Here is a 25,167-nt window from a genome sequence, read left to right on the forward strand (position 1 = left end):
TTACACAAACATTGACAAAACAACAAAAACAAAACCAAACTTCTATTAGAATATAAGACCTAGAAGGACAGAGACTACCGCAGGGCTCATTAAAGTGTATTGCAAATTTTTTTTTACATTTTCTGTATTTTATGATGCTTTGGCATCTTAGAAAATCTCTTTGGGGATAGCCTGCCTTTTTAGGGCTAGTCATTCTTAGCAGGTGCACAGCCAGCAGCAGGCTTTGAACTTGCTAATCAACTACTTCAGAGCCAGAGCTCTCCCAATCTGAGAAGCCCTGGGAGACAAAATTTCCTCTGCCTTCTGCATGCCAGGGCCAGGTACCAGGCAACCAGAGACCAACCTAAAGCCCAGAGCCTGCAAAGCTACTCAATTTAGCCCATCCTAACAGTTAACTCCGTCCTACCTTGCCTGGGATCCCCAACAAAGGCTGGGGCCTACATCTTCCCCTCACTCTTATCAGCTGCCTCCTGATTGCCCTGGTGTCTTTCCCGTGTGGCTCTGTGTGGCCTGCTGGGTCTCATGGCTTGAGGGCCCATAGGGAGAATAAACTGCTGTTTCTGGAGCCTCTCCTGTGGCTGCACCTGATGGACTGTCTCATAAAAGAATACAAAACAGATAGATCCAGGGCCTAAAACAGCACCCGGCACAGGTGGGTTTACTTGCTTCCAGGTGGATATGGACAAGCTTCATAAAGGAGGGGTTGGAAGATAAGCCAGGTAAGAAGGAGACGGTGGGAGTGTGGATGCGGAAAAGGTCAGAAATGCGTCAGTTGAAAGAAACTACAGAGAAAACAAAGTATGTCCCACTTTATATTTTTGAAAAGTCTTTCCTAAGCACGCTTGCAACCTCTAGATACAGCATTGAGCTCTTGAACCTCCGAGGAGCACCAAGTGACAACTGTGAGGTGGGTCTAAAGGGAAGCGGGCAAGAGGTGACAGGAAATCAAGGACAAAAGTGTTACTCTGTTTTCTTTTCAAAACCAGAGGGAAGCCAAATGGACGAGGTTTTTGCGTATGATTCTGTAACAACATTAGACAGGGAAAAGAAAATGCAAACAGCAGCGAGTGAAAACTCCAATTACACAGAACACAGAGGCACCAAAAAAGTTTCCTAGGAGAGGGGTTTTACAGTACCTGTGCCTTCCCGTACCGGGCTCGTGGACTCTGAGGATATTTGCGTACCAGTTCTTCAAATGCTTTCATTGCTTCCTCAGTTTTTCCCTGTGAGGAAGATGCAATTACTCAAATAGAATAAATGCAGTTGTCTGTCATTATTCAATACAGTTATTTCATATCCACCAAGTGATTCCATCAGAATTTCCTAGATTTCACTCAGAATGTAAGGGCAGTTTTATTTCAAATTAAGAAAAACCCCTGTGCTATGGCAAACAAAACTAGAAGTATGACCATAATTAATCTTTTATAGACAGGTGACATAACGTGAATTTGTTTAAAAACCTGCATTTTTTTTCTCAGTATATGCAGTTCTCACAGTCATTGTCAAATAAATTTAGGTTTTAAGTTTGGGGAAAGTCTATTAGCAGTCAGAAGGTCCTGGGTCTTGAGAGGTAATGAGATGCCTCATCACAGTTTTGAAGCATCTGTTCGAAGGGCAAGGAATAAACACCCCGGATGGGAGAGTCCCTTGGTCATGACAACTTTCTCTCTCCCCTTCAAGGGGAGGGCTAATTTGGCTCCTCGGGTTGACTGAAGTCCATCTTAGCCTCAGTGTTAGGGGATCCCACCCTGCCACCTCCTGCAGCTACATGGACCCTAAGAAAATGTTTCTTGTGCCTTAGCTGGCTTTCTGACCACACTGCATGAAAAGAAATGGAGGGGGTGCAGCAGGCGGACTTGGCAGGGATCTGATCTGATGCTGGGTAGCTCCCTCCTCTCCCCCACTCCAGTGCCACTCCTTAGTGTGAAACCAATGCCTGCTAGTTTCTGATAGTTAGCGGTAGGTCAAGAATACTGGGACCACAGGACAGAGACAAACTTTCCAAGGTGAATCCATTCACTCCACATGGAAACACAAGCTTACTGTGATCTGTACATTTTGACCTTCACTGAGTTCCATTTTCATACAGCAAAAATTCATCTCACAGAGCCACGCAAAGCAAGCTGTCAGGTACTACTCAGTTGTCACTCACACCTACTTCAGAAAACCTAGTCTAAATACTGAGCAGTTGGGCAACATCCAAGTAAAAGTTCCTAAAATAGTTCCTCTAGGTGGATACCAACAAAGATGGCAGTTTGCTTTTCCCTCTCACAGACCTAGGTGATGTGAGTGAGTGGTTTTAATGGGTGTTGAGGAATTCATGCTAAATGACCTTTTCTTTTCTTTTCAAAAACATTTATTGATTTCTCTGGGAGGTAGAGTTACAGACAGAGAGAGGGAGAGACAGAGGAAAAGGTCTTTTCCATCCGTTGATTCACTCCCCAAATGGCCGCAATGACCAGAGCTGGGCTGGTACAAAGCCAGGAAACAGGAGCTTTTTCTGGGTCTCCCATGTAGGTACCATGGCCCAAGCACTTGAGTCATCTTCTACTGCTTTCCCAGGCCATAGCAGAGAGCTGGATTGGAAGAGGAGCAGCTAGGACATGAACTGGTGGCTATAGGGATGCTGGGTGCCATAGGCAGAGGCTTAGCCTATTACGCCACAGCACCAGCGCCTCTTCTGTTATGACTTTCTTATAAATACCCTTAGTTTTTGTGGCTGCTGTAAAATATCACAACAAAATTGGAAACTCAAAGTAAGAGAAATGAATCCTTTCTCAGTTAATTGTGTTCTAAAACACAAAGGTGGGATAAGTACAGGATAACATTTACAGACATTCTGATGTCCAAATGGAGAAAAGGAAGGGAGGAAGGGAGGAAGGAAGGAAAGGAGGGAGAGAGGGAGGGAGGGAGGAAGGGAGGGAAGGAGGGAGGGGCAAGTCACTAGTTCTAAGCAAGTTCAAAATCCAGCCATTTGAATTAGGGCCCATTAAGAATCAAGGCATGGGAATAACCCTCTGTGGCTTGAGGCTCTGCATCCTGGATCCTCTGCCCTGACTATTGCATCCCTACCTTTGGCCTTTGGATCCAAGGCTTTGGCCTGGGAACTATATTTCCTTGCTATTGGAAGGGTAGCACAAGTTGGTAGTGGTGTTGCTTTATCAGCCTTCTATTTTGTCTATCTCTTTCAGTCCATGCTTGCAGTGCTCTTACTGATAAAATATATCCTTAACATCCTGTGGGCCTCTTATATGTGTCCCAAGAGTGCAGGTCATTAGACAAAGGCTCTCCCACACACCCTTCCAGTATAATCTTTTCTCTATTGCAGACTTGTCCTGAGACAGTTCCCTGGATCCAAGAGTGTTATATCTGATCTCTTCAGAAAAAGGATGTCCAGTGTCACCCTTGGACTTCTGTTTGGGGTACTTTACTAATAGTGATTTTGCTAATTTTTGTATCATCTACACAATAGGATAGACTGAGAAATTCACAAATAATCAATTGCTGCCTCCTTTTTTCCATAAAAAAATTTCATCCTTAATTTATCTCTTTCCTTTCATACATTTTTTATACAAACAGCAAAAAGAAATCTGGCTGCACTTTCAACACTTTGCTTGGAAATCTTCTTAGCTAAATATCCAAGCTTATCATGTATGTGTAAAGTCTTGCCTTCCAAATAATTGTAAGACAAAATTCAAATAATTCTTCAGCCACTGTGTAACAAGGGTTACCTTTCCTCTAGTTTTCAATAATATGTTCCCATTTCCTTCTGGGCCCTGCCATAGGCTCCCTTAATGCCAGCTTCCTACCCCTGTGCTGTTCCTGATGGTGTTTCCTAAGATGATGGGAACTTTTTGTCTATCATGTTCATTTCCTTCCGAGTCCTCACTAGAAGTACTATTAACATCCATATTTCTACAACAGTGTTTAAGACAATCTGGGCTTTCTCTATCATCCATCTCAAACTTCTTCCAGCAGCTACTCTTTACTCAATTCCAGTACCACTTCACACTGGGGGTATTTGGCACCCCAGAACCTAGTACCAAAATCTCTATTCACTTTCTGTGGCTGCTATAACAAATTACCACATACTCGGTGGCTTTAAACAAGAGAAATTTGCTTTCTCACAGGTGTCCAAAATAATCTTCTCAAGATTGAAATGAGGTGCTGGCAGGATCATGGTGCCTCCAAGGCTCTATTCCTTTTCTTTCACCAATATGGGTTGACCTGTGGCCATGCCATGCCATGCCAAGCCAATATCCACTTCTGTACCCATCCTGTTCTCTCCTTTGTGTGTGTGTCTATATCAGATTTCCACCTCTCCTCTCTTATTAGGAAACATGATTTCATTAGGGCTGAACTAGATAAACTAAAATAATCTCTATCCCAAAATCCTTAACTTAATCTCATATGCAAAGACTCTTTCCCCAAATTACATAACATGTACAAGTTCCAGGTATTAGAAGATGGGTATCTTTTGGGAAGACATTGTCAGTCTATATGCCCTATGCAACCTAAATTGCAGATGTTGAAACTATTGTGAAAATTGTGCCAAATAGACAATTACCAGATTTAAAATCTAAGAATAACAACATCCAGAACAAATTTGGTAACTCATATTGCTCTTACCTTATATCACAAAGGCTGCAAAAATAGTGGAATATTTTGGCTCTACCCTAGGCATCTTTGGATTCCCCAAAGACAAATACTGTGTGCGTGGCTTTTCTAAGGGATCATTAGTCCTGCTCTCACTTCAACTGGCTGGTGAAGTATATATGTATTTGCTTTTAGTATGAAAGATTTCCCTTCTTTATATTTGTATATATCTGCTAGCACTATTGTACAATTCTCATTTTAAAAAACTCAGTTGCAAAATACAATGTTTTTGAAGAAATGCCTGAAAATCATCTGTTCCTCAAGATAATGTGTATTTCAGCCTAGAATCAAGATGGTTTATTGGAGAGATCCTTTTTTGGGGCACATTGTTTTGGCCTGAGTTCAATGAGCCATATATGCTGAAGGACATTAAGATACAGCCATGCAGGGAATCCTCTGTGTCGCTCCCCGTCTTCGTGGAGGAACGACACAGGACCCTGCGCTGTTCTTTCGTCTGCTCGGCCCTCCCCGGGTTTGCTGCTGGTTCTTCCCGGGTTGGCTACCGTCCCTTCCACCTCCGTGGAAGGGCGGTTCCCCCTAGCCACTTTCCCCACTTCCGCGGGGGAGCGGCACACCGCCGGCCGGCTCTCTCGGGGGCTGCACAGGTGTTCCTTCAGATAGATGTTCCCCTTAGATGTTCCTGGTGCATGTTGTCTCTCTCCTCCTTTATAGTCCTCTTCCACCAATCCCAACTCTGCTACCCACACGCCGAGTACGCTGCTCTCCTCCAATCAGGAGCAGGTCCTGCTGCTTATTGGTTGAACTGGAGGCAGCTGTGTAGAAGCTGTTACTCCCTTCTCAGCGCCATATTGTGGGAGAGCAGATGCATAGAATAAGTCTTAATTCCAGTAACTTAGTCTAGTCTGAGTTGCTCCCAGTTGCTCCCCACACTCTGGTTTGACATCAGGAAGGAAGTCTTGCAGTCAATCATCAGTGTACAATCTATGAAGATCTACAGCACCCCATTCCTCCTAAACTTGGTACAGAACAGCTATTCTGATGAGCAATGTTTATCTTATAGTCTGATTCCATTTCCTTTGTTCTAACTACAAGGAAGCAGGATTGATGTCATTTAGGAATGGCATCAATGTGTGTGTGTGTGTGTGTGTGTTTTCTTTACTCTCTTCTTACTTTTTTGCTTATAATACAATAATACATGATTCCAACAAATAAATGATTATGTTTCAGTATGTCATTCCAAATCTTTTTTGCGGGTTTAGGGAGGAGTTTTAAATAATGAATAGTATTTTGAAAAGATGAATGAAAGAAAAATTACCCAATCTATATGTTTTGGAAGAGAACATGACTGAATAGTTTCACATAGTGAAGTACTTGAACATGAACTGTGAACTAAGACTAGACTGGGTCTATTTAGGGCATGACTCTGCTCAGTCCTCAGCTATTCCAGTGTACTAAGTCACATCCTTTGAAAATACTAGCTGTAAAAATAACCCTAAAAGACTTCATTATGCTAATAATTCATGCTAATAATTCAGTCAATAATACAACTCACAGTTGTTTATGTGGCCACTTCTTCCTCCTTTATGTGCACTATTATAGATTTCACAGTGTTCCTTGAGGAAAACATCATAATTTCTCCAACTAAGCAAGATGAGAATACCCCATGGACTGTTCGAGCACGTTCATGTCCCACTGACTTATTTGCCACTTGGTAACTGAGCCCTTCCTTACCGTTCATTAGAGGTACATAAAATCCCTTCTCTAAAACTTTGCATTTGTTCTTTATTCCAAGTGTCACCTGTTCTCTAGACATCCTGCATTTTCATAGATGGCATTTAGTACAGAAAAAGTAGAGGGCACCAAATGAGGACAGAAAAAGAAACTCCTTGCTTTCATTTCTATTACGAAATGCAAATCTCTCACAAGTAGTTGATGACCTTACTTCATAGTTACACAAGATGACTTAGAAGTCATTCCATATATTTAAATTTACGAGTAGTGAACAATTCAATTCCTTGCTACATTAGACATTTTTATCAATGGTGAAGAGGGTAAGCCCTACCTTGACCTGGGGACCTTGTCTAATGCTAGTTACAGAAGCCTTTATGCCTGGATGGTACTTTGGCAGTAAACATATGTGAAGCCCATTCTTACTTCATTTCAGTTTTGTTACTTCTATGTGTTTTTTTAAAGATTTATTTATTTATTTTGAGAGGTAGAATTGCATAGAGAGAGAGGGAGAGACAGAGAGAGAGGTCTTCCGTCCGCTGGTTCACTCTCCAAATGGCTGCAATGGCCAAGGGTTAAGCCCATCCAAAACCAGGAGCAAGGAGCTTCATTCAGGTCTCCGATGTGCGTGCTTTCCCAGGCCAGAAGCAAAAAGCTGGATTGGAAGAGGAACAGCCAGGATACTGGCGCCCACAGGAGATGACAGCACCACAGAGGCCTAGCCTACAACACTACAGTGCCAGCCCTATAACTTGTGTGTTTCTATTATCATTACTTATTTAATTATGTTCTCTTCTCCTCCTTTTTTGGGGAGCCAATGTTTACTTGATTTAAAAAAAAAAAGCATACGATATGAAAATTCATGAGCACTGCAAGTCTAAATACAATTATAGCACTACAAGTCTAAATACAAGTAGAGAAAGACAATCCTCTATGTAAAACAAGAGATAATTAATTGGCAACTAATGAAAAAATAACTATAATAAACATTTTAGGCTTGACAATTAGATGAGTATGACTGAGTTAAGGGAGCAAATAACTTCTCTATTGTTTCAGCTGATTGTTTTCAAAAACTGTAAAATCTAAAATGGAATGCAAATAGTATTTCAAACAACTTATACTGAAGCTAAAAACTGACCCTGAGAAATGAGATGCACAAGATTAACAGTGAGAAGAATGTTAAATCAAATCTATTTCATCTAATTGTAGCCATCATAATAGTGTTGGACTAACCTAGTTTTTGTTTTTACATTAACGTGCTATAACATTGAAAACTTCAGAGTATAGGGCTAGTGTTGTGGTATATAGTGTGTTGAGCCATTGCTTTCAACAATGTCACCATCACATATCAGAGCCCTGGTTCAAGTCCCAGCTGCTCTGCTTCTGTTTCTGTTCTTTGCTAATATGCTGGGGAAGGCAGAGGAAGACGGCCCAAGTTTCTGGGGCCCTGCCACTCAGGTGGGCGACACAGATGGAGTTCCTGGCTCCTGAGACATGGCTGTTGTGGCCATGCAAATGAAGCTCAATATCCCCCGCCCCCCGCCTCTCTCCCTCTCTCACCTTTCTCACCTTCTTTCTGGTCCACTGCCTTTCAAATAATAACTAAGTAAACAAAATTGGAAAACAAGAGAAATCTTCAGAGTCCAGAGGCTCCAAACACAAATGATAAATGCCACAGGGGTGGGAGCCTTTTTTCCATCAAGGGCCAACTGTATATTTATAACATCATTCATGGGCCATACAAAATTGTCCACTTAAAAATTAGCCTGCTATACATTGATTGAATTTCAAGTTGCACTTGCTATTGCCTTGGCAGGACCAGACCCAGTGATTTCATGGACCTTTTATGGCCAGACATTCCCCACCCCTGCCCAAAGATGGGAATGATAATTGGGTTGATTTGATCATTATTCATTTTATAAATATATGAATCATCATACTGCATCCCACACGTATTTACATTTATTATGTTGCAATTAAACCTAAATTTCTTAAAAAAGAAACAATTCCACTGATATTTTATATAAAAGTGTTGATTTCTTCTTTTCAATTCATTTAATCTTTATGAAAAGCAAGCAAGGATTTGGAAGGGTACTTAACATTCTCATTTTTAAAAACAATAAGGAGATGGAAGCTCAGATGGTCAAATGAATTGCTCAAAACCACACATCTAGAAGGTGACAGAGGTGGGCTGACGTCCAAGACAGCTGGCCTGAACAGGGCAGTTCTATTTTTCTCTGTCAGTGTGGCTGCCATTCCTTTCCATTTGATGCACTTTATGGGGAAACATGCTGATATGCCTGGGAAAAATCCACTCCACTCAAATGTGGTTTGCATTTGCATTTATTATTATTATTATTATTATTATTATTTGTAATAAACCAAGAGTAATGGCTGGGTTTATTTAACAATGAAACCAGTGCACATTTCTGTGTCAAACAAGAACATCAACCTACCCTTTTGCGGAGTTTCTCTGCTGCGTTGAGTTCAGCTTTAATAGTCTTATCAAATTTATTTAAAAGTTTAGGCTTCTTTTTCTTAACTGAAAGTAAAAAAGAAAAAGGATTTTTTGGATTTTATTACTTAGAATTAGTTTTTAAGGATAACAATTTACAAGTAGCAAGACATTCAGTATTGATCTCCAACACACAAGTGCAGGAGCAGGTGCTCTGGGCTCACTTTCCCTTCACTTCTCAGATGGTATGACAAAGTCATACCTGAGGTATTAATGGGAGATTGGGTGGTTACTGGTGACCTGAAACACTCAGAGATTCTAGCTTAGTCTATTTATTTTACTTATTTTTTGCTTCATTTTTGAAATAAAAACAGTAGCCCTGATTTCTAGACTCTTCTGGCTAAATCCAAAATACTGCTCAAAATATTTCTTGAATATGTTCACAGCTTTTTGTGGTACAACAAAATTAAAATGGAAAGCCACTCTCAAGAAAAGTCAAGTAAACAGAATCTCTTTCTTCAGTCGTCAAAGCCCTTCAGGTGCATCACGGACCTGGCACCACAGAGCTGCTACCTGTCTTTCACTCAAACTAGACTGATCCATGTTTCCTATAGAACCTCTGTGCTGGGTCCATGCTGTGGTGAAGCGGGTTAAAGCCCCAACCTGCAGTGTCGGCATCTCGTATGGGCGCCGGTTCAAGTTCCGGCTGCTCCTCTTCCTATCTAGCTCTCTACTGTGGCCTGAGAAAGCAGTAGAAGATGGCCCAACTCTTTGGGCCCCTGAATTTATGTGGGAGACCTGGAAGAAGCTCCTGACTCCTAGCTTCGGATCAGTTCAGCTCTGGCCATTGCAGTCATTTGGGAAGTGAACCAGCAGAATGGAAAACCTCTTTCTCTGTCTTTCAAATAAATAAAATAATAATAATAATAATGATGATGATGATGATGGAGGAGGAGGAGGAGGAGGAGGAGAAGGAGAAAGAGAAGAAGAAGAAGCTCTGTACCAGGGCTGGCAGTGTGCACAGCGGGTTGAGTCACTGACGGTGACACCAGTATCCTATCTGAGCATCAGTTCTAGTCCTAGGTATTGCACTTCCAATCCAGCTCCCCACTAATGTGCCAAGGAAGGCAGAGGAAGATGACTCAAGTGCTTGGGTACCTAGCACCCACATGGGAGACCTGGATGGAGTTATAGGCTTCTGCCTCAGCATGGTCAAGCTGTGGCAATTACAGCCACTTGGAGTGAACCAGTGGATGGAAGATCTTATTATCTTTCCCCCCCCTTTCTGACTCTCTGCCTTTCAACTAAATGAAATAAATCTTTAAAAACATAAAACCTTGTGGTCTTTGTTTCCTTTTCATTAAAGATTTATTTCTTTATTTGAAAATCAGAGTTACAGAGAGAGAGGGAGAGACACATACACAGAGAAACTCCTCCATCTGCTGGCTCACTCCCTCCATCAATGGCTGTAACAGTCAAGGCTGAGCCGGGCTGAGCCAGGCCAAACTCAGGAACCAGGAGCTTCATCTGGCTCTCCTATGTGGGTGGCGGGGACCCAAGCACTTGGGCCATCTTCTGCTTTTCCCACACCATGATCAGGGAGCTGAATCAGAAGTACAGCAACCAGGACTTACACTGGTGCGCATATGGGATGCCAGCGTTGTAGGTCATGTCTTTACCCACACTGCTATCCATTGGTTCACCCCTCAAATGGCCACTACGGCTGGCATGCTGCACTGATCTGAAGCCAGGAGCCAGGTGCCTCCTCCTGGTCTCCCATGTGGGTGCAGGGCCCAAGTACCTGGGCCATCCTCCACTGCCTTCCCGGGCCACAGCAGAGAGCTGGACTGGAAGAGGCGCAACCGGGACAGAATCCAGCACCCTAACTGGGACTAGAACCCAGGGTGCCAGCGCCACAGGTAGAGGATTAGCCAAGTGAGCCATGGCAATGGCCTGTCTTTCATCTTGTCAGATGAAAATATACCTATTCTTCTGAAACTAGCTCAAAATCACAGTTTTTATGAGGTTTCTCCCAGTATCATTCATAGTGCTCAGTTCTTTCCCCTGGCCCCTGTCCATGGCTCTCATAATCCCTCTTCTGTGGTCCCCCTCACCTAAATGACCCTTACTATAATCAATTCATCATGTATCTTAGTCCCTTCCAAACCATAAACTGCAACAGGATGGCACCATAGTTTAAAAGCATACTGGATCTATACATACTGACTCAGCAAACAGTTTTCTGCTGTGTGCACAACCCTGGCACTCAATGAACAGAGTCTCCCCTTCTGGAAGGAAGTCACATCCAGCAGGCTTTGCCTCTGCACCGGGTAATGCACGTAGAATGGGTATATGCAGAGTGTTCTCTGGAATTTGAATGTCAAGGCCAGAAGCTTACAGGGAAGCAGTAGGCTCCAGATGGAGAAGGGGACTAGTGGTGAGCAGGTGGAGTAGGGTGGAAGAGATAGAATCATCAGGTGAGAACTTCCTCAAGCTCCTGATATTAAACACACACATTTAATAACTTCTGCCTTATCTCATCACAAAAGAACAGGGGCTCTTCTACCTATACACACACCTGCCTTCTGCCTTCTCACTGTCTCCTGTCTCTGGCTCCCTCCTGGGCTTCCATCAGCATTTAATCATGCTGAAGTCTGTACCATCTTAAAGCAAACAAACAGAAACACACTCAGTCTACCGTCTTGTACTGGCCATGCTCTGTCCCCTTCCCCTAGCATGGCACTTCTTCACCACCTCAGCTCTCAGGGCTCTGGCGTCCTCACACACCACATGGGCAGCAGTGAGTGCTGAGTGGTTATGGGTGAGATGGCAGAAGCCTGAGTCTACTCGGTCACCTCCAAGCTCTGTGGTACTAAACTCCATTGAGTCTCATTTTCCTCCTCTATAAAATGCAGGAGTGTTTTGGAGAGTTACCTGTATATTGTACAGGAAGCACTTAGCAAAGTGCCTTGCATACAGCTCAGTACCTTACAGCTAAAAGTGTCCACGACCTTCTCCAGAGATCTTAGCCAAAAAGTGGAGAACCGATACAACCTTCTCTGAAAGGGAACCTGTTTGTTCCCCTTATTTCCTGTTATACTTCATGCAGTCCTTTGCATTTCATCTGATTCATTCCTTTTTCCGGAAATGATCACTTTCCTAGACTTTTGTACTATCCACTCTCCTGTTTTCCTCCTCATCTCTGGCCACTCTGATCTCCTCCGCAGTTCCTCATTCTGCTGATCTCTGGGATTTTATGGTTTCAGCAACACCTCTCTCCCTGCCCCCAGGGGCATTAAGGACTTCACATTTCAAACTGAGCTAAAAATTAACCAGTGCATCTCCTCTATCCCAAATATCCTAAATCCAAGTGCCGACTGACACAGATGCCTCCAACTCAGGCCATCAGAGACAGAGCTCACTATTCCTCACACGTCTGTTCTGTCTCCTGTTCACCTAGGTTCAGAGAATGGATCCGTATTCACCCCACTGTCAAAATCAGAAACTGGGTTAGGGAAAACAAGTAAAAGAATGGCAAAGCAGACACACATGGAGTTATCTAACAGACAACTAAATGGAACTCGTCCTTCACCTGTTTTGTTTTGTCTGCTCTCACTCAGCCAGTAACTGGGCCAGGTGCCTTAAGATAGTTCACCTTTTAGCCTCTCAAGTTCATCTGTTAGTCTCTCAAGCTCCCCAACACAGAGAATATAACTGTAGAGCTGGGGCCACTAAGGTTCTGCCCACCCGGGAGGAAAGAGACACTTCTTGGTTTCCAAGAGGGACGTTCCCTAAAAACCTTAATTGCCTGCTTCTCTCCTCAGGGGAGGTGATGTGACACATGGGACTACTGAGTCAGGGGTAGGTGCACACTTGCAAAGCTCAAGTCCAGTCCCACTTCCCTCAGTGCCTCCTAAGAGTATGCTCCCTGTGTAGGGTCGCAGCCTCAGAAGAGAGCAGGTGCAATGAATTAAGCTGAACATCTACTGGTAGAGGTGACCCACATAGAACCGAGGTAGTAGCACATGCCTGAAGTGAGAGGCTATGTCCAGTTCTGGGGTTAAGTATTAAGAAATGTGTTATTCCTGATTATCTAAACTGCATTCTTTGTTCAGCTCCCATGAGTAATAAAGCTGGCATTTTGATCTTCCTTACCTTCTTACTTGTGTGTTTTTTTAAAGATTGCTATAATCTCCTAATTTGTTTATTCTGCCTTCTTTTCCCCTTCTCCAGTGGCTAGCCCCTCTATTGTTTGCTGTAAATTGTCTCCAAATCACAGCCTGAACAAACAGTGAACAGGGCTTTTCCAACTTCGTGTCACCGTATGTTAGCATATCTGCTGATACAGAAAGTGACACTTGACTGAGGCATGCTTTTATGGGGGTTGGAGTTTGTGTCTTGTCATCTCAGCACTGACTTATGTCTCCCAATTGCCCATTTCACTTTTATAGAAGTGTCTGTGTGCAGAACCACAGCAGGACCTCCAGGAAAGCCTGGTGTGCACTTGGAGAGAGCCTTTTACTGCAGGCATCATCAGTTTAGTATCCCCTGTGTTATGAAGTTCAAGTTAATGTTAAATTTATTTACAGGAAAAGAAAAATTACTGACAGTTTAGGACATCCTAATGCTAAAACAGTAAAATAATATTCTTGCTAACAAGTCATATTGAATCGTACTGTCAAAATATTTCAATAACAGCATAAAAAATATTAAAAATCTCATAGTACATGTTACTAAGAAATTACTTTTTAGATATCATATTTAATAGCTTGTAACCATTGCTTCTCTTTTAAATTCAATTTTCATGCTATGATGACTATTTCTATTATTTTTTAAGGATTTGTTTTATTTATTTGAAAGGCAGAGGGAAAGACAGAGAAAAAATTAGCTTCCATCCAGTGGTTCACTCTCCAAATGTCTTCAATAGCCAGGGCTGGGCCAGGTTGAAGCCAGGAGCCAGGAGCTCCATCTGGGTCTCCCACGTGGGTGGCAGGGGCCCTAGCACTGCAATCATCTCCCCTTGTCTTCTCAGGCACATTATCAGGGAACAAGATTAGAAGCAGAGCAGCCAGGACTTGAAGCAGTGCTCTGATAATGGGATGCTGGTGTTGCAAGCAGCAGCTTACCCTGCTAAGGCACAATGCTAGCCCCTATTTTTATTTGTTAATTTATAAAATTCCTGAGGCAATTTTTCTCAATAGTTAAAAAAAAAAAAAGTAAGACACATCCTTCCTTCTTGTTTTGGGAAAGTCCACGATCTAGATGAAGAAGAAATGATGGGTTCTCATTCCAGTTAATGAAGGGAGATTCAGATACTCTCTCTGGGCCTCAGTTTTCTCAACGACAAATGGGTGACTTGGGCTGATTCTGGTAAGGTCTCTCTGAACTCAGAATTCCTGTCCTCATAATTTTCAGTTGTTTAAATCACATAAATAGTCTTTCAAAGTACACCTATAAGGTACTGGAGATGATTATCAGTTTTACTAAATTTGGATTTTTCAGAATGGTTTCAGAAGATGTTAGCCTAACTGAATTAAAAGTCTTTTTAATTGCTGGCATGATGAGTGCTTTACCCTTTTCCAAAAGCTCCAAGAAGGAAAGAAAAGAGAGCAGCCACATTTCAAATCCTTACTTCCCCTACTATGCCATGGTTGAAATATGCAGATCAAAGAGAATGGAAAAGAAGGAAAATAAAAGAATTAGTTGAAAGCATGAGAAAAGCACTAGCACCACATAGTGAGATTGTACAAAAACCAATGATGACTCCTTTTCATTTCCACTTAGTCTGTGGAGTCAGATGTTTTCAAACTATGGTGCCTGGGGAGAAGCTGACCCCCAATAAACACACACAGAATCACTGCATTGCTCTCTGTCCTTTACCTGTTCCATGGGAAAGCAGTAATTTCTGCCAGAAGACAGACTGAAAAGCACCAGTTCCCTAACCAGTCTCCACCTGCAGACTGTCCCCCATGCTCCGAATTGTGCTGAGGGTCTTCCTGAAACACAATCTGTGCATGGGACCACACTGCTTAAAACACCCACAGACACCCAGGATACACAACACAAAAACTAAATTCCTTAGGGTGCCATCCAAGCAGTCCTATTTTTTGTCCTCTACCCAAGAGAGATGAAAAAATAGGTCATGAAAGCATATACCAACACTCATCCAGGGACATTCATGGCTGTTCAAAAGCCAAAAAGATAGGTGGACTCAGAGGCTTGGGTGTGGAAAGAGGTTGCTTTCAAAGAGTGCACGAGAATTCTGAGGGTTAGATGTTCTATGTTTTAGTATCTAGAAAATGTGGTACATATACACAATGGGATATTATCCAGCTATAAAAAAGAATGAAATTCCACCATTTGCAGCAAAACGGATGCAACTGGAGGACATGTTGAATGAAATAAGCTGGACCAGAAAGGCAAATACTGCATGTTTTCCCTTATATGTGGGAGCTAAAATTAAAAAAAATAAAAGGAGAGAAAAAAATGAGAAATCTCTTTGTGTATCAGTATTATTGCAAATAGTTTTGTAAAGCTTTGTTTTTTACATCTGCCAAACAATGGTTAAGAATGTTAAACTACTATAGTTTTAATGATCTGTGATTACTTTAAAATTTACTGTATGTGGGTGAAATGATCATTTTTCCATTCAATTATTGTTTATAGCCATTATCTATATTCCCACTAAATAAGGGTCCTTTTGTTTTTCACTTGTTAAACTTTTTATTTGGGTTAAGTGCTAAGTCTTTTTATGGTAATATAATTTTAAAACATGTTATCTCAAAAACTAAAAAAAAAAATGAAAGAAAGGGAGAAGGAAAAGGGTAGGGGAGGGAGGGAGGAAGGGAGAAAGGGAATATCATTTTATATATATATATATATACACACACATATATTTTATTTGACAGGTAGAGTTAGACAGTGAGAGAGAGAGAGACAGAGAGAAAGGTCTTCCTTCCGTTGGTTCATCCCCCAAGTGGCCGCTACGGCCAGAACTACACCAATCCGAAGTCAGGAGCAAGGTGCTTCTTCCTGGTCTCCCATGCAGGTGCAGGTGCCCAAGCACTTGGGCCATCCTCCACTGCCTTCCCCGGCCATAGCAGAGAGCTAGCCTGGAAGAGGAGCAACCAAGACTAGAACCTGGCACCCATATTGAATGCCAGCACTGCAGGTGGAGGATTAGCCAAGTGAGCCATGGCACTAGCCCCTATATTTTTAGAATTACATCTATAAATCACATTGAATCTGTTAAAAACTGATTAAAAATTTTTAAAAATTATACCCTAATTGACCTGACTTTTTTTTTAACTTTTATTTAGTAAATATAAATTTCCAAAGTACAGCTTATGGATTACAATGGCTTCCCCCCCACACATAATTTCCCTCCCCCTCGCACCCCTCCCATCTCCCACTCCCTCTCCCATTCCATTCACATCAAGATTCATTTTCAATTCTCTTTATATACAGAAGATCAATTTAGTATATATTAAGTAAAGATTTCAACAGTTTGCACCCACACAGAAACACAAAGTGTAAAATACTGTTTCAGTACTAGTTATAGCATTCCTTCACATTGGACAACACATTAAGGACAGATTCCACACGAGAAGTAAGTACACAGTGACTCCTGTTGTTGACTTAACAATTTGACACTCTTGTTTATGGCATCAGTAATCTCTCTAGGCTCTAGTCATGAGTTGCCAAGGCCACGGAAGCCATTTGAGTTCGCCGACTTCGATCTTATTCCGAGAGGAATTGACCTGACTTTTAAGAAAAAGGGCAAGTAACAAACAAGTTCATGAATCTCACTGAAAACTATTATTCTGGGCAAAAAGGTATTAAAAGAAAGTACTTTTAAAACATAAAAATAAATCTGGTTTTGAGCCTCTCTTCCTATAACTCTTTTGGGAGGTAATTCCAACTCTACCATACTGAAGAGACCCTTTCCTACACCAAACAAGAAAAAAAGAAAAGTAAAAGCCAAGATACTTAACACCCACATAGACCTTCAATGAACACCTACATATTTTTCTTATTTAGTACTCCCACTACCTTTTCTTTTCTGACTGCCCTCTATGGATCCCACTCTTGATCAACAACAAAACATAGCAGTTCTCAGTGTGTGACTCTGAACACAGTGGAGAGGGCCCAGGACTTTCATTTGCACTGGATCTGACCTTGTTCACTGACTTACTGATTCACTCAAGTATGTGTTAACATGCCCCTGTCTTCCAAAGAGTGTGCTTAGTTCCAGTAATTCAACAGAACCTTTCCCAAGAAGGTTGACATCTTAACGGGGGAAAAAGGCCTGAGTGGATAATTAACATTTAGCAGAATTCAAGTACAGGTTGAATATCTCTTACCCAAAATGTTAGGGACTGGAAGTATTTCAGATCTTGGATTCTTTAGAATATTTGAGTATTTACATATACACAATGAGATACTTTGGGATAGAATCTAGTCAAAATATGAATTTTACTTATGTTTCCAGCACACTTTATAGAGTTAGCCTGAAGCTAATGTCATACAACATCTTCAGTGAACCTGTATTTTGATTGTGACCCAACCCAAGGTCAGGTATGGAATTTTCCACTTTTTATTTATTTATTTTTTTTAAGATTTACTTTATTTATTTAAAAGACAGAGTTACCAAGAAAGGTAGAGACACAGAGAGAGAGAGAGAGATTCCATCTGCTGGTTCACTCCCGAGATGGCTGCAATAGCCGGAGCTGCACTGATCCGAAGCCAGGAGCCAAGAGCTTCCTCTGGGTCTCCCACGTAGGTGGAGGGCCCCAAGGACATGGGCCATCCTCCTTTGCTTTCTCAGGCCACAGCAGAGAGCAGGATCGGAAGAGGAGTAGCTGGGACTAGAACCGGTGCCCATTTGGGATGCCCGCACTTCAGGCCAGGGCTTTGACCAGCTGGGCCACAGCGCTGGCCCCAGAATTTTCCAATTCTGATATCAAGTTGTCATTGAAAAAGTTTTGGATTTTTCAGCTTTTCAGATTTCAGACTTTTTGATTAAGAATACTTAACCTGTAATTATAAGGGTGGATTAGCAGTGATACTAACCTGTTTGGTATTTTTTAAATATAGACATATTAGCCTTCCTACGGCAATTGAAAATATAAATATGCCTAGGCATAAGTAGCATCCAGGAACTTTTACCTTTATTGTAAGTTATTTTTCTTGTAAATGAAAAGCTAGAAATCTCTTGCTTGGATGCTAGGGTTTGGTGCCATACGCATAGACATTTTCTTATTATTGGAATCTGGGCTTTCTAGAAGTTTGGAAAGCTGAAGGTATGGACACTGCTCAGCGACCCAGACAGACTGGCTTTCTCCCCACACCTGAGGAGCAGACCTTACTCATGCTGAGTCTACTTCAAAAGCCAGCAGAGTCCAGAGTGCACGCTCAGTGAGGGTAAGTGTTCTTGAGAGAGGATATGCACAGTAACAGTAAAAAGGCCGTGGTATAGCGAGGATTGGGCTTGTGAAAACACACAAGCCAAAGCTTGGACACCTGGCTCTCCCCATGACCTCTGAAATGAAGGACTACAGATGCCTGGGGAAGCCACTAAGGAAACAACACCTGCTCCAGTCCCAGGCTGACATTTTGCCTGTAATACAATTTGTATGGCTGACTACATAGCACTTTAATTTAACTAGGGGTATGTGTGTGAATTTTCCCATTTCATAACCTAGCTGTAATTCTGTACTGATACAAAGGAAGTCACGTGCATCTTCTTGACAGCTGTGGAACTTGCTCCAGCTGCACTTCTGTCCATACACCGTCTCCTTATCTCCTTGTTCCTCTCCTGACGCTTCTGGTAAAACAGTCTGCATTTCCTTGATACAGCCCTTCAGACAGAAGAACACTCACATTTCAGTGGCTGTTTTCTCTGCCTGGATTTCAATATCTGAGACCAACTTGAAATGCTATGTCCTGTACCCAGTCATCGAAGACATCTTCATGTAAATATAACACTGTAAATATGATACTGCTCTGGAATCAACAGCTCCTCAGATTCTCTTTCAGTTGGTCATTTATTCATAACTCTGGCTCACGCTTTCTCACCATTCCCGCTCCTCTATTCTTTGCTGGACTGTTAATGTCTTTGAGGAAGAAATTTCTTATTCATAATTTATATTCAGCAGGTAGCACATGGCCTGTCCTATGGAGAGGCCCAACAAGGGTTTCTGCAGGCATGAATGCACCCAAGGCACTCTTGAAGGGGATGTGGCGATTCCAATTCTAATTTAGGCATATCAGCAGTCCAAAATAGCAGCAGAAAACCAAGATAACGAACTAAAAGTAGCTTACTTTGTAAAGAAGGTCTCATCCAAACAGTTTCAATGGACAAACATGGAGAAGAGGGGGGAGGAAGATGACAAAAAGATACAAAATATATTTTAGGTAATCCCCAAGGAAGATCTCACAGAGAATGCTGAGATTTATTTCACAGGCTTCTCTGTAAGCTTTTCAATATGGCTGGTAATTTAGGACACTGCTATAGCTTGTCCCACGAAGCTCATGTTGAAATTTATTTATTTATTTTGAAAATCAGAGTTATACAAACAGAGAGATCTTCCAGCTCCTCATGTAACCCCCATATGGCTGCAATAGTCAGGGGCCAGGAGCTTCATTCTGGTCTCCCACGTGGGAGGCAGGGGCCCAAACACTTGGGCTACCTTCCACTGCTTTCCCAGGCCACGAGCGGGGAGTTGGATCAGAAGTGTCGGACAGAGACTTCCAGACCCAAGACAGGCAGGGCCTGTGCTATGCTCCTCATAAGCAGGAAGCAGCTACTTAAGATACGGCGATTCTATGCCCTTCAGCATCCCTTAAGATTAAGGTCTGGAATCCCTGAGTGGGGAAGGATAGGCCAGCAGATAGGATCTAATAGATTAGATCTGTAAACTGGAGACCACACCTTCGTCCTGCCCCCTTTCATGATCTCATGCTCCTACCTGACCTCACTTGGATGTCCACCTGCCAATCAGACTACGTAACCACTCTCCTTTGGGAGTAAATAAAGGGCCTGGAACACGGTGGGCCCATCTCATGTTGCTCTGCACCTCCAGGCACGCGAGGCCTTATGGCCTCTGCTCTGCCTCTGCTTTCCTGCCTGCATGCTTGCTCCACGAGGCACCCGGCCTGCTCTCTGCCTGGTATGGACCCCACTTAGCTTCTAGACTTCCTTCTCCCCTAATCAAAGGCCTCACTTTCCTATGCATTTCTCTCACTTACAAAAAAAAAAAAAAAAAGTGCAGAGGCCATAGGGGATGCAGGCATCGCAGGCAGTGGCTTTACCTGCTACACCACAAGGCCAGCCCTCATGTTGATATTTAATCCCCATAATAAGATGCTAATGGGGGAACCAAGAAGGAACTTTAAGCATCTACCTTTAAGCATGATGGCTTTGCTCTTATGTAGAGTTTAATCTGTTAATGGTTATCTCAAGAGTGCTATAGAATCACTCTGCTATAAAAGCCATTTTGGGGCTGGTTATGTGGAACCGCAGTTCAGTCACTGGTTGGGACACCACATCTCAAACAGGAATACTTGGGATTGAGTCCTGGCTCAACTCCCAACTCCAGCTTCCTGCTACTTCACACGCTGGGAGGCAGCAGGTGAGGGCTCATGTAATTCAGTCCCTGCTACTCATATAGGAGAACTGGACTGAGTTCTTAGCTCCTGGATTCTGTCTTCCTCAAGCCTGACTCTTAAGGGCATTTGGGGAGTGAACCAGTGAACAGGAGATCTTTCTGTCTCTATGCTTTTCAAATAAACTAAAAAAAAAAAATGTAAAAGCCAGTTTAAAGCTAAGATTCTCACAAGTTCCCTGGGGGCCTGGGGGGCCCCATTGGCTCAGGCCATCGGTTCTTCCCCTGGATTCACACTGGAGACCAGGCAGGAACTATGGCCTATGCCCTGGAAGCAAACCATGTGCAGGGAATCCTGAACAGAGCAGCCCCAGCCTCTACCGCTACCAATGCTGAGTTTGCCCAGGCCGTGGGCACTGCCCTGGGCTTTCCAGCCTTCTTCTTTCTCCCCAGTATTGTAGTGCAAGCTATCTTTGGGCAAGAATGTGCCATTATGCTACTGGAGGGCCAGAAGGTGGTCCCATGGAGGACATTGGCTGCTAGCTACCAATATTCCTCCCCAGAGCTCAGGGCTGCCTTGAAGGAAGTCGTAGCAGGGGCTGGAGGGCCTGTCCATGAACAAAGGCTTCCTGGTTACATAATACACCTGGACTCAGTATGCTACAGGCCTAGTACTCCTCTTCTTGAGATTTGAAACCAACTGGATTTTAGGACTTCTTCTGTTCCCCTTCCTTTGCCATTATTCCATCTTTTGTAACTAAGACTGTCCCTTACCTGCTTCAACTCCTTGTAAAATTCCCATGTTTGGTTTGTCCCTGTGTCCCATTGCTGCCCCAGTTCTCCTATATGGTAGAATGCTCTGCAGTTTGGGCAATAAGGATAAATTATCTCACTAAAAAAAAATGTGATGCCCTGTGCCACCTTAGGACTCCATCAGCAAGAAGACCATCACCAGCTGTGGCCATTTGATGTTGGACCACAACTGTGAGCCAAAATAAATCTTTCTTATTTGTAACTTAACCAGTCTGTGGTGCTGTCATTTTAGCAACAGAATATGGACCAAGACAGACACAAATGGCAGAAGATTAGGCAACATTAACAAGTTCTTGGATTGCAAAGTTCAGTTAATATTACTAGAACATAGAAACTTCACAAAGCAGCTTGCTTTTCTGCTAAGTCTCTTGCTTACCGCCTTGTCGATTCTTTGCTGATAATAATAATAATATGGTGGCTTTTATTAGGCATTTACTCAGCTAAGCATGTACGACTCACCCAGGCTACACACAGTGCAAACAGTAGGAGTCAAAACTTGAGCTTGCGGTTGCCTCCAATAGACTCCAATGGCTATGCTCTTTACTGTTTTGCTGTATCTCTGGCATCTGGCCCAGACATTAAGAAACTAGGGTGTTCCTGCAGGCTTTGAGAGTGATGACAGAGTGGAATTAAATATTAGTGTAACTATTATGTTGTGGAAAAGAAGTAGCTGAACTTTGTATTACTTGTCTCCAAGGACAAAGGTGGTTAAACAACCACAGTAATTTTCCTTCATTTCGTGTCTCCGAGCCCCAGCATTTACACATTAAACAGACACACCCAGGCTTAGTAGCAGTCAGGAAGCCAGCATGTGAGCCTCACTCTGCTATTTTGGAGGTTTCTTCTTACACCTGCTGAGCCCCTGTTTCCTCATCCATGAACCAGGCATAATACCCGACCCTCTTCTACCTATAGAAAAGGATAGTCATGGGCCAGGAAACTTCAAATCAATATTAACTATGACTTCCATTTACAGTACTTCTTCTTTTTTCAATTATTTTATTTATTTGAAAGACAGAGTTACAGACAGAGGTACAGCCAGAAAGAGAGAGAGAGAGGTCTTCCATTCTGCTAGTTCACTCCCCAAATGACCACAACCGCCAGAGCTGAGCTGATCCAAAGCCAGGAGCTTCTTCCAGATCTCCCACACAGGTTCAGGGGCCCAAGGACTTGGGCCATCCTCTACTGCTTTCCCAGGCCATAGCAGAAAGCTGGATTGAAAGAGGAGCTGCCGGGACTCGAACCGGCGCGCATATAGGATGCTGGCGCTGCAGGCTAGGGCTTTAACCCACTGCGCCACAGAGCCAGCCCCTACAGTACTTCTACTTTAAAATTCTGCTGTCCAGGGGATAGGTGATGTGTTTGCACAGTGGTAAGCCACAAGTAAGGGCAACCACATCCCATATTTGAGTGCCTGTTTGAGTCCCGCTACTCTGCTTCCAATCTAGCTTCTTCCTACTATGTCTGGGAAGTGAAAGATGAAGGCTGAAGTGCTTGACTTCCTGCAACCCATGTAGGAGACCTGGATGGAGTTTTTGGCTCCTGGTTGCAGCCTGGACAGGTCCCAGCTGTTGTGGCCATTTGGGGAGTGAACCAGTGGATGGAAAATGTATCTCTCTTTCTCTCCCTCTCTCCACTCTCTCAAATAAATGAATAAGTCTTTAAAAATTTGTTATTTAATTAAGTGGGAAATGTACACAATTTATTAATAAATGTTTGAGGAATTAAGGTTTTTTTAAACAAAAAAATAAAGATAGATTTGATTTAGTGTCACATCTTTCCCTGGCAGAGATTTTGGAAAACTTAATTTTACTGCATTATAAATAATTTAATAATTATATTACTTTATTATAAATAATTTAATATTTACTAAATTATTTTGGTATGCTACTAAAACTAATAAATTTAACACACCTAGCTCATATTTCCTAGGTCAACCAGGGCCTGAAGAGCATGGGGCCACTCTACACTCTCCTTGCTTCCCAAACCCTATTACAGGTTGAATATCCCTAATTCCAAAATCTGAAATACTGCAAAATACAAAACTTTTGATTATGTACTTTGTGATGCCTCATGTCTGATGGTTCTATGTATATAAAGATGGTTTCATGTGCAAAATCATCAGAAATATTGTATAAAATTACTGTCATGTGTATAAAGTGTATATGAAACATAAATGAATTTTGTGTTTTGTCTTGGGTTCTATCCCCAGTTCTCATCCCTCATTATACAGATACAAGTATTTTCAAATCTGAAGAAATTCAAAATTTGAAAGGGCTTTGGTCCCAAGAGATTCATGTAAGGGAGACTCAATCTGTATGAATTTTCAAATAGGAACGCATACAATATAAAAGACTGTTTTTTGTGATAGCAGTAATTATTGTAAAATTTGATAAAAGTAATCTAAAAAGAAAATTATTTTAAGGTGGTAAAAGTAAGACCAAAACAAGATATTGAAGGAAAAATGTGCTCTGGTAGGCATCTTCAAAGAGTTCATGGAAAATGTGTATTAAACAAACACTAAGCATGCATTTAAAAAAAAAAAACATTTTGCAGCAAAATCATTTTGTCTTTTAATTGCATTTTCTCATGAACATTTTGAAGTGCCCTCATATCTCACTGGGATATAATCTAAAGTTTTAAAATACTCATGAAAACAATTTCATTGCAATATCACTCTTGGTCTTTAACAGTTAGCCAAATAACACAGACCCTCATTACATATTTAAATCTTCTATACTAGAATTGGAAAGTTAACCTTGCTGTTCTTTTTAAAAGTCAGTGATAGATTTCAATATAAGGGAATTAAGTGCTCTAGGCTTCTGGCAGTGACCAAAATCAAAGGCAAAGGATAAGAAAGAAGGGAAGAACAGAGCAAACATTCAGGAATGCAAGAACCCCTTATTAGGATTTTTGATGAAAACTGTCTGCTGTGCACAAGAAAAGCAAGCCCACATCCACCAGTGTTCCCACCAGACACCCAGACACAGGCAGGGGATGCGGTGAGGAGCCCTTGTTTGTGGTTTTTTTTTTTTTTTTTTTTTTTTTTTTTTCCCTCTTTCATTTAAAAGTGGGAATTGTGCAAGGTATTCCCTACTGCTAGGCTTCACGCTTGGGTCTGAGAGAAATCTGCTGTCAAACCAAGAGGGAGTCATGTTACTTGCTGCTGAAAAACCCAATCCACAGACAGCTATGGAAGTGCCTCTGGCAGGGGCCCTTGTTTGCATTATCAGCACAGGAGAAAGGAAAATTAACGTGTTTGATCCAAAAATAACCCCTGCTGGGGCTTCCTTCTCTAATGCTACCTCCTTGCTAGGAGAAGAGGTGAATCTGGCAGCTCTGGGGAGATGTTCTGCTTACCTGCCCGCTACTGGCTGCAGATTGGTGGGAAGTGGCATGGTGCCCTCTTTCTTGCCTCCTACAGCTAAAGAACAATAGTCTTTCACTATGCTCAGAATTAAATCTCAGCTACACACCAAGAGGAGTTCAATATCCAATGCTTACCCAGAATAGCTAACATAAATATTTTTCAGACGAGAGACACTAACACAACACAGTAAACATTATGTAAAGGGCAATTGTGTTCATCTGCCCCCTCTATTGAAATAATGTGAGATTCACCTGGGAGCATTCCATGGCACCAGCAAGTATTTCAGTTTATTAAATGTAGTTGGCTGTCTCCCGACAGGGTTATTTAATAAATTATACATCACTCCCTTCTACAGCAATAATCCTTTAACAGATGTGACCCCATATGTTAAATTAGAAATTTCAGAGACGCTAAGTGATGTGTTTTCTATACATAAAAGAAACCCCTTCAGCACCAACGCAGCCCATGGCCTTACCAACCAGAACTTTTGGCCCTGTGAATGACATCTCCATAAGCACTGTCCTAAGAGAACAGCCACCTGCCCCAAACTTTATTTCAGACATTCTTCTGGCAATCTT

The 25,167-nt window shown here is 42.2% G+C and overlaps 1 protein-coding gene across 30 annotated transcripts in view; it reads right to left on the reverse strand.

Moving 5' to 3' along the window:
- ASPH (aspartate beta-hydroxylase) overlaps window positions 1-25,167 on the reverse strand; it is a 303,829-nt gene that overhangs the window by 134,744 nt on the left and 143,918 nt on the right. For all 30 annotated transcript variants that reach the window (XR_011389109.1, XR_007918607.2, XR_011389110.1 and 27 more), the window contains 2 exons: window positions 8,802-8,887; window positions 1,137-1,223 (listed from right to left, as the gene is read on the reverse strand). Coding sequence is in view for 27 of the 30 variants with exons in the window: in XM_070075073.1 (XP_069931174.1) it covers window positions 1,137-1,223; window positions 8,802-8,887 (173 nt within the window). In the remaining 3 variants the exon portion in view is untranslated. The remainder of the gene's footprint in view (window positions 1-1,136; window positions 1,224-8,801; window positions 8,888-25,167) is intronic.

The sequence above is a fragment of the Oryctolagus cuniculus genome, chromosome 6 (assembly GCF_964237555.1).
Source record: "Oryctolagus cuniculus chromosome 6, mOryCun1.1, whole genome shotgun sequence".
NCBI lineage: Eukaryota > Metazoa > Chordata > Mammalia > Lagomorpha > Leporidae > Oryctolagus > Oryctolagus cuniculus.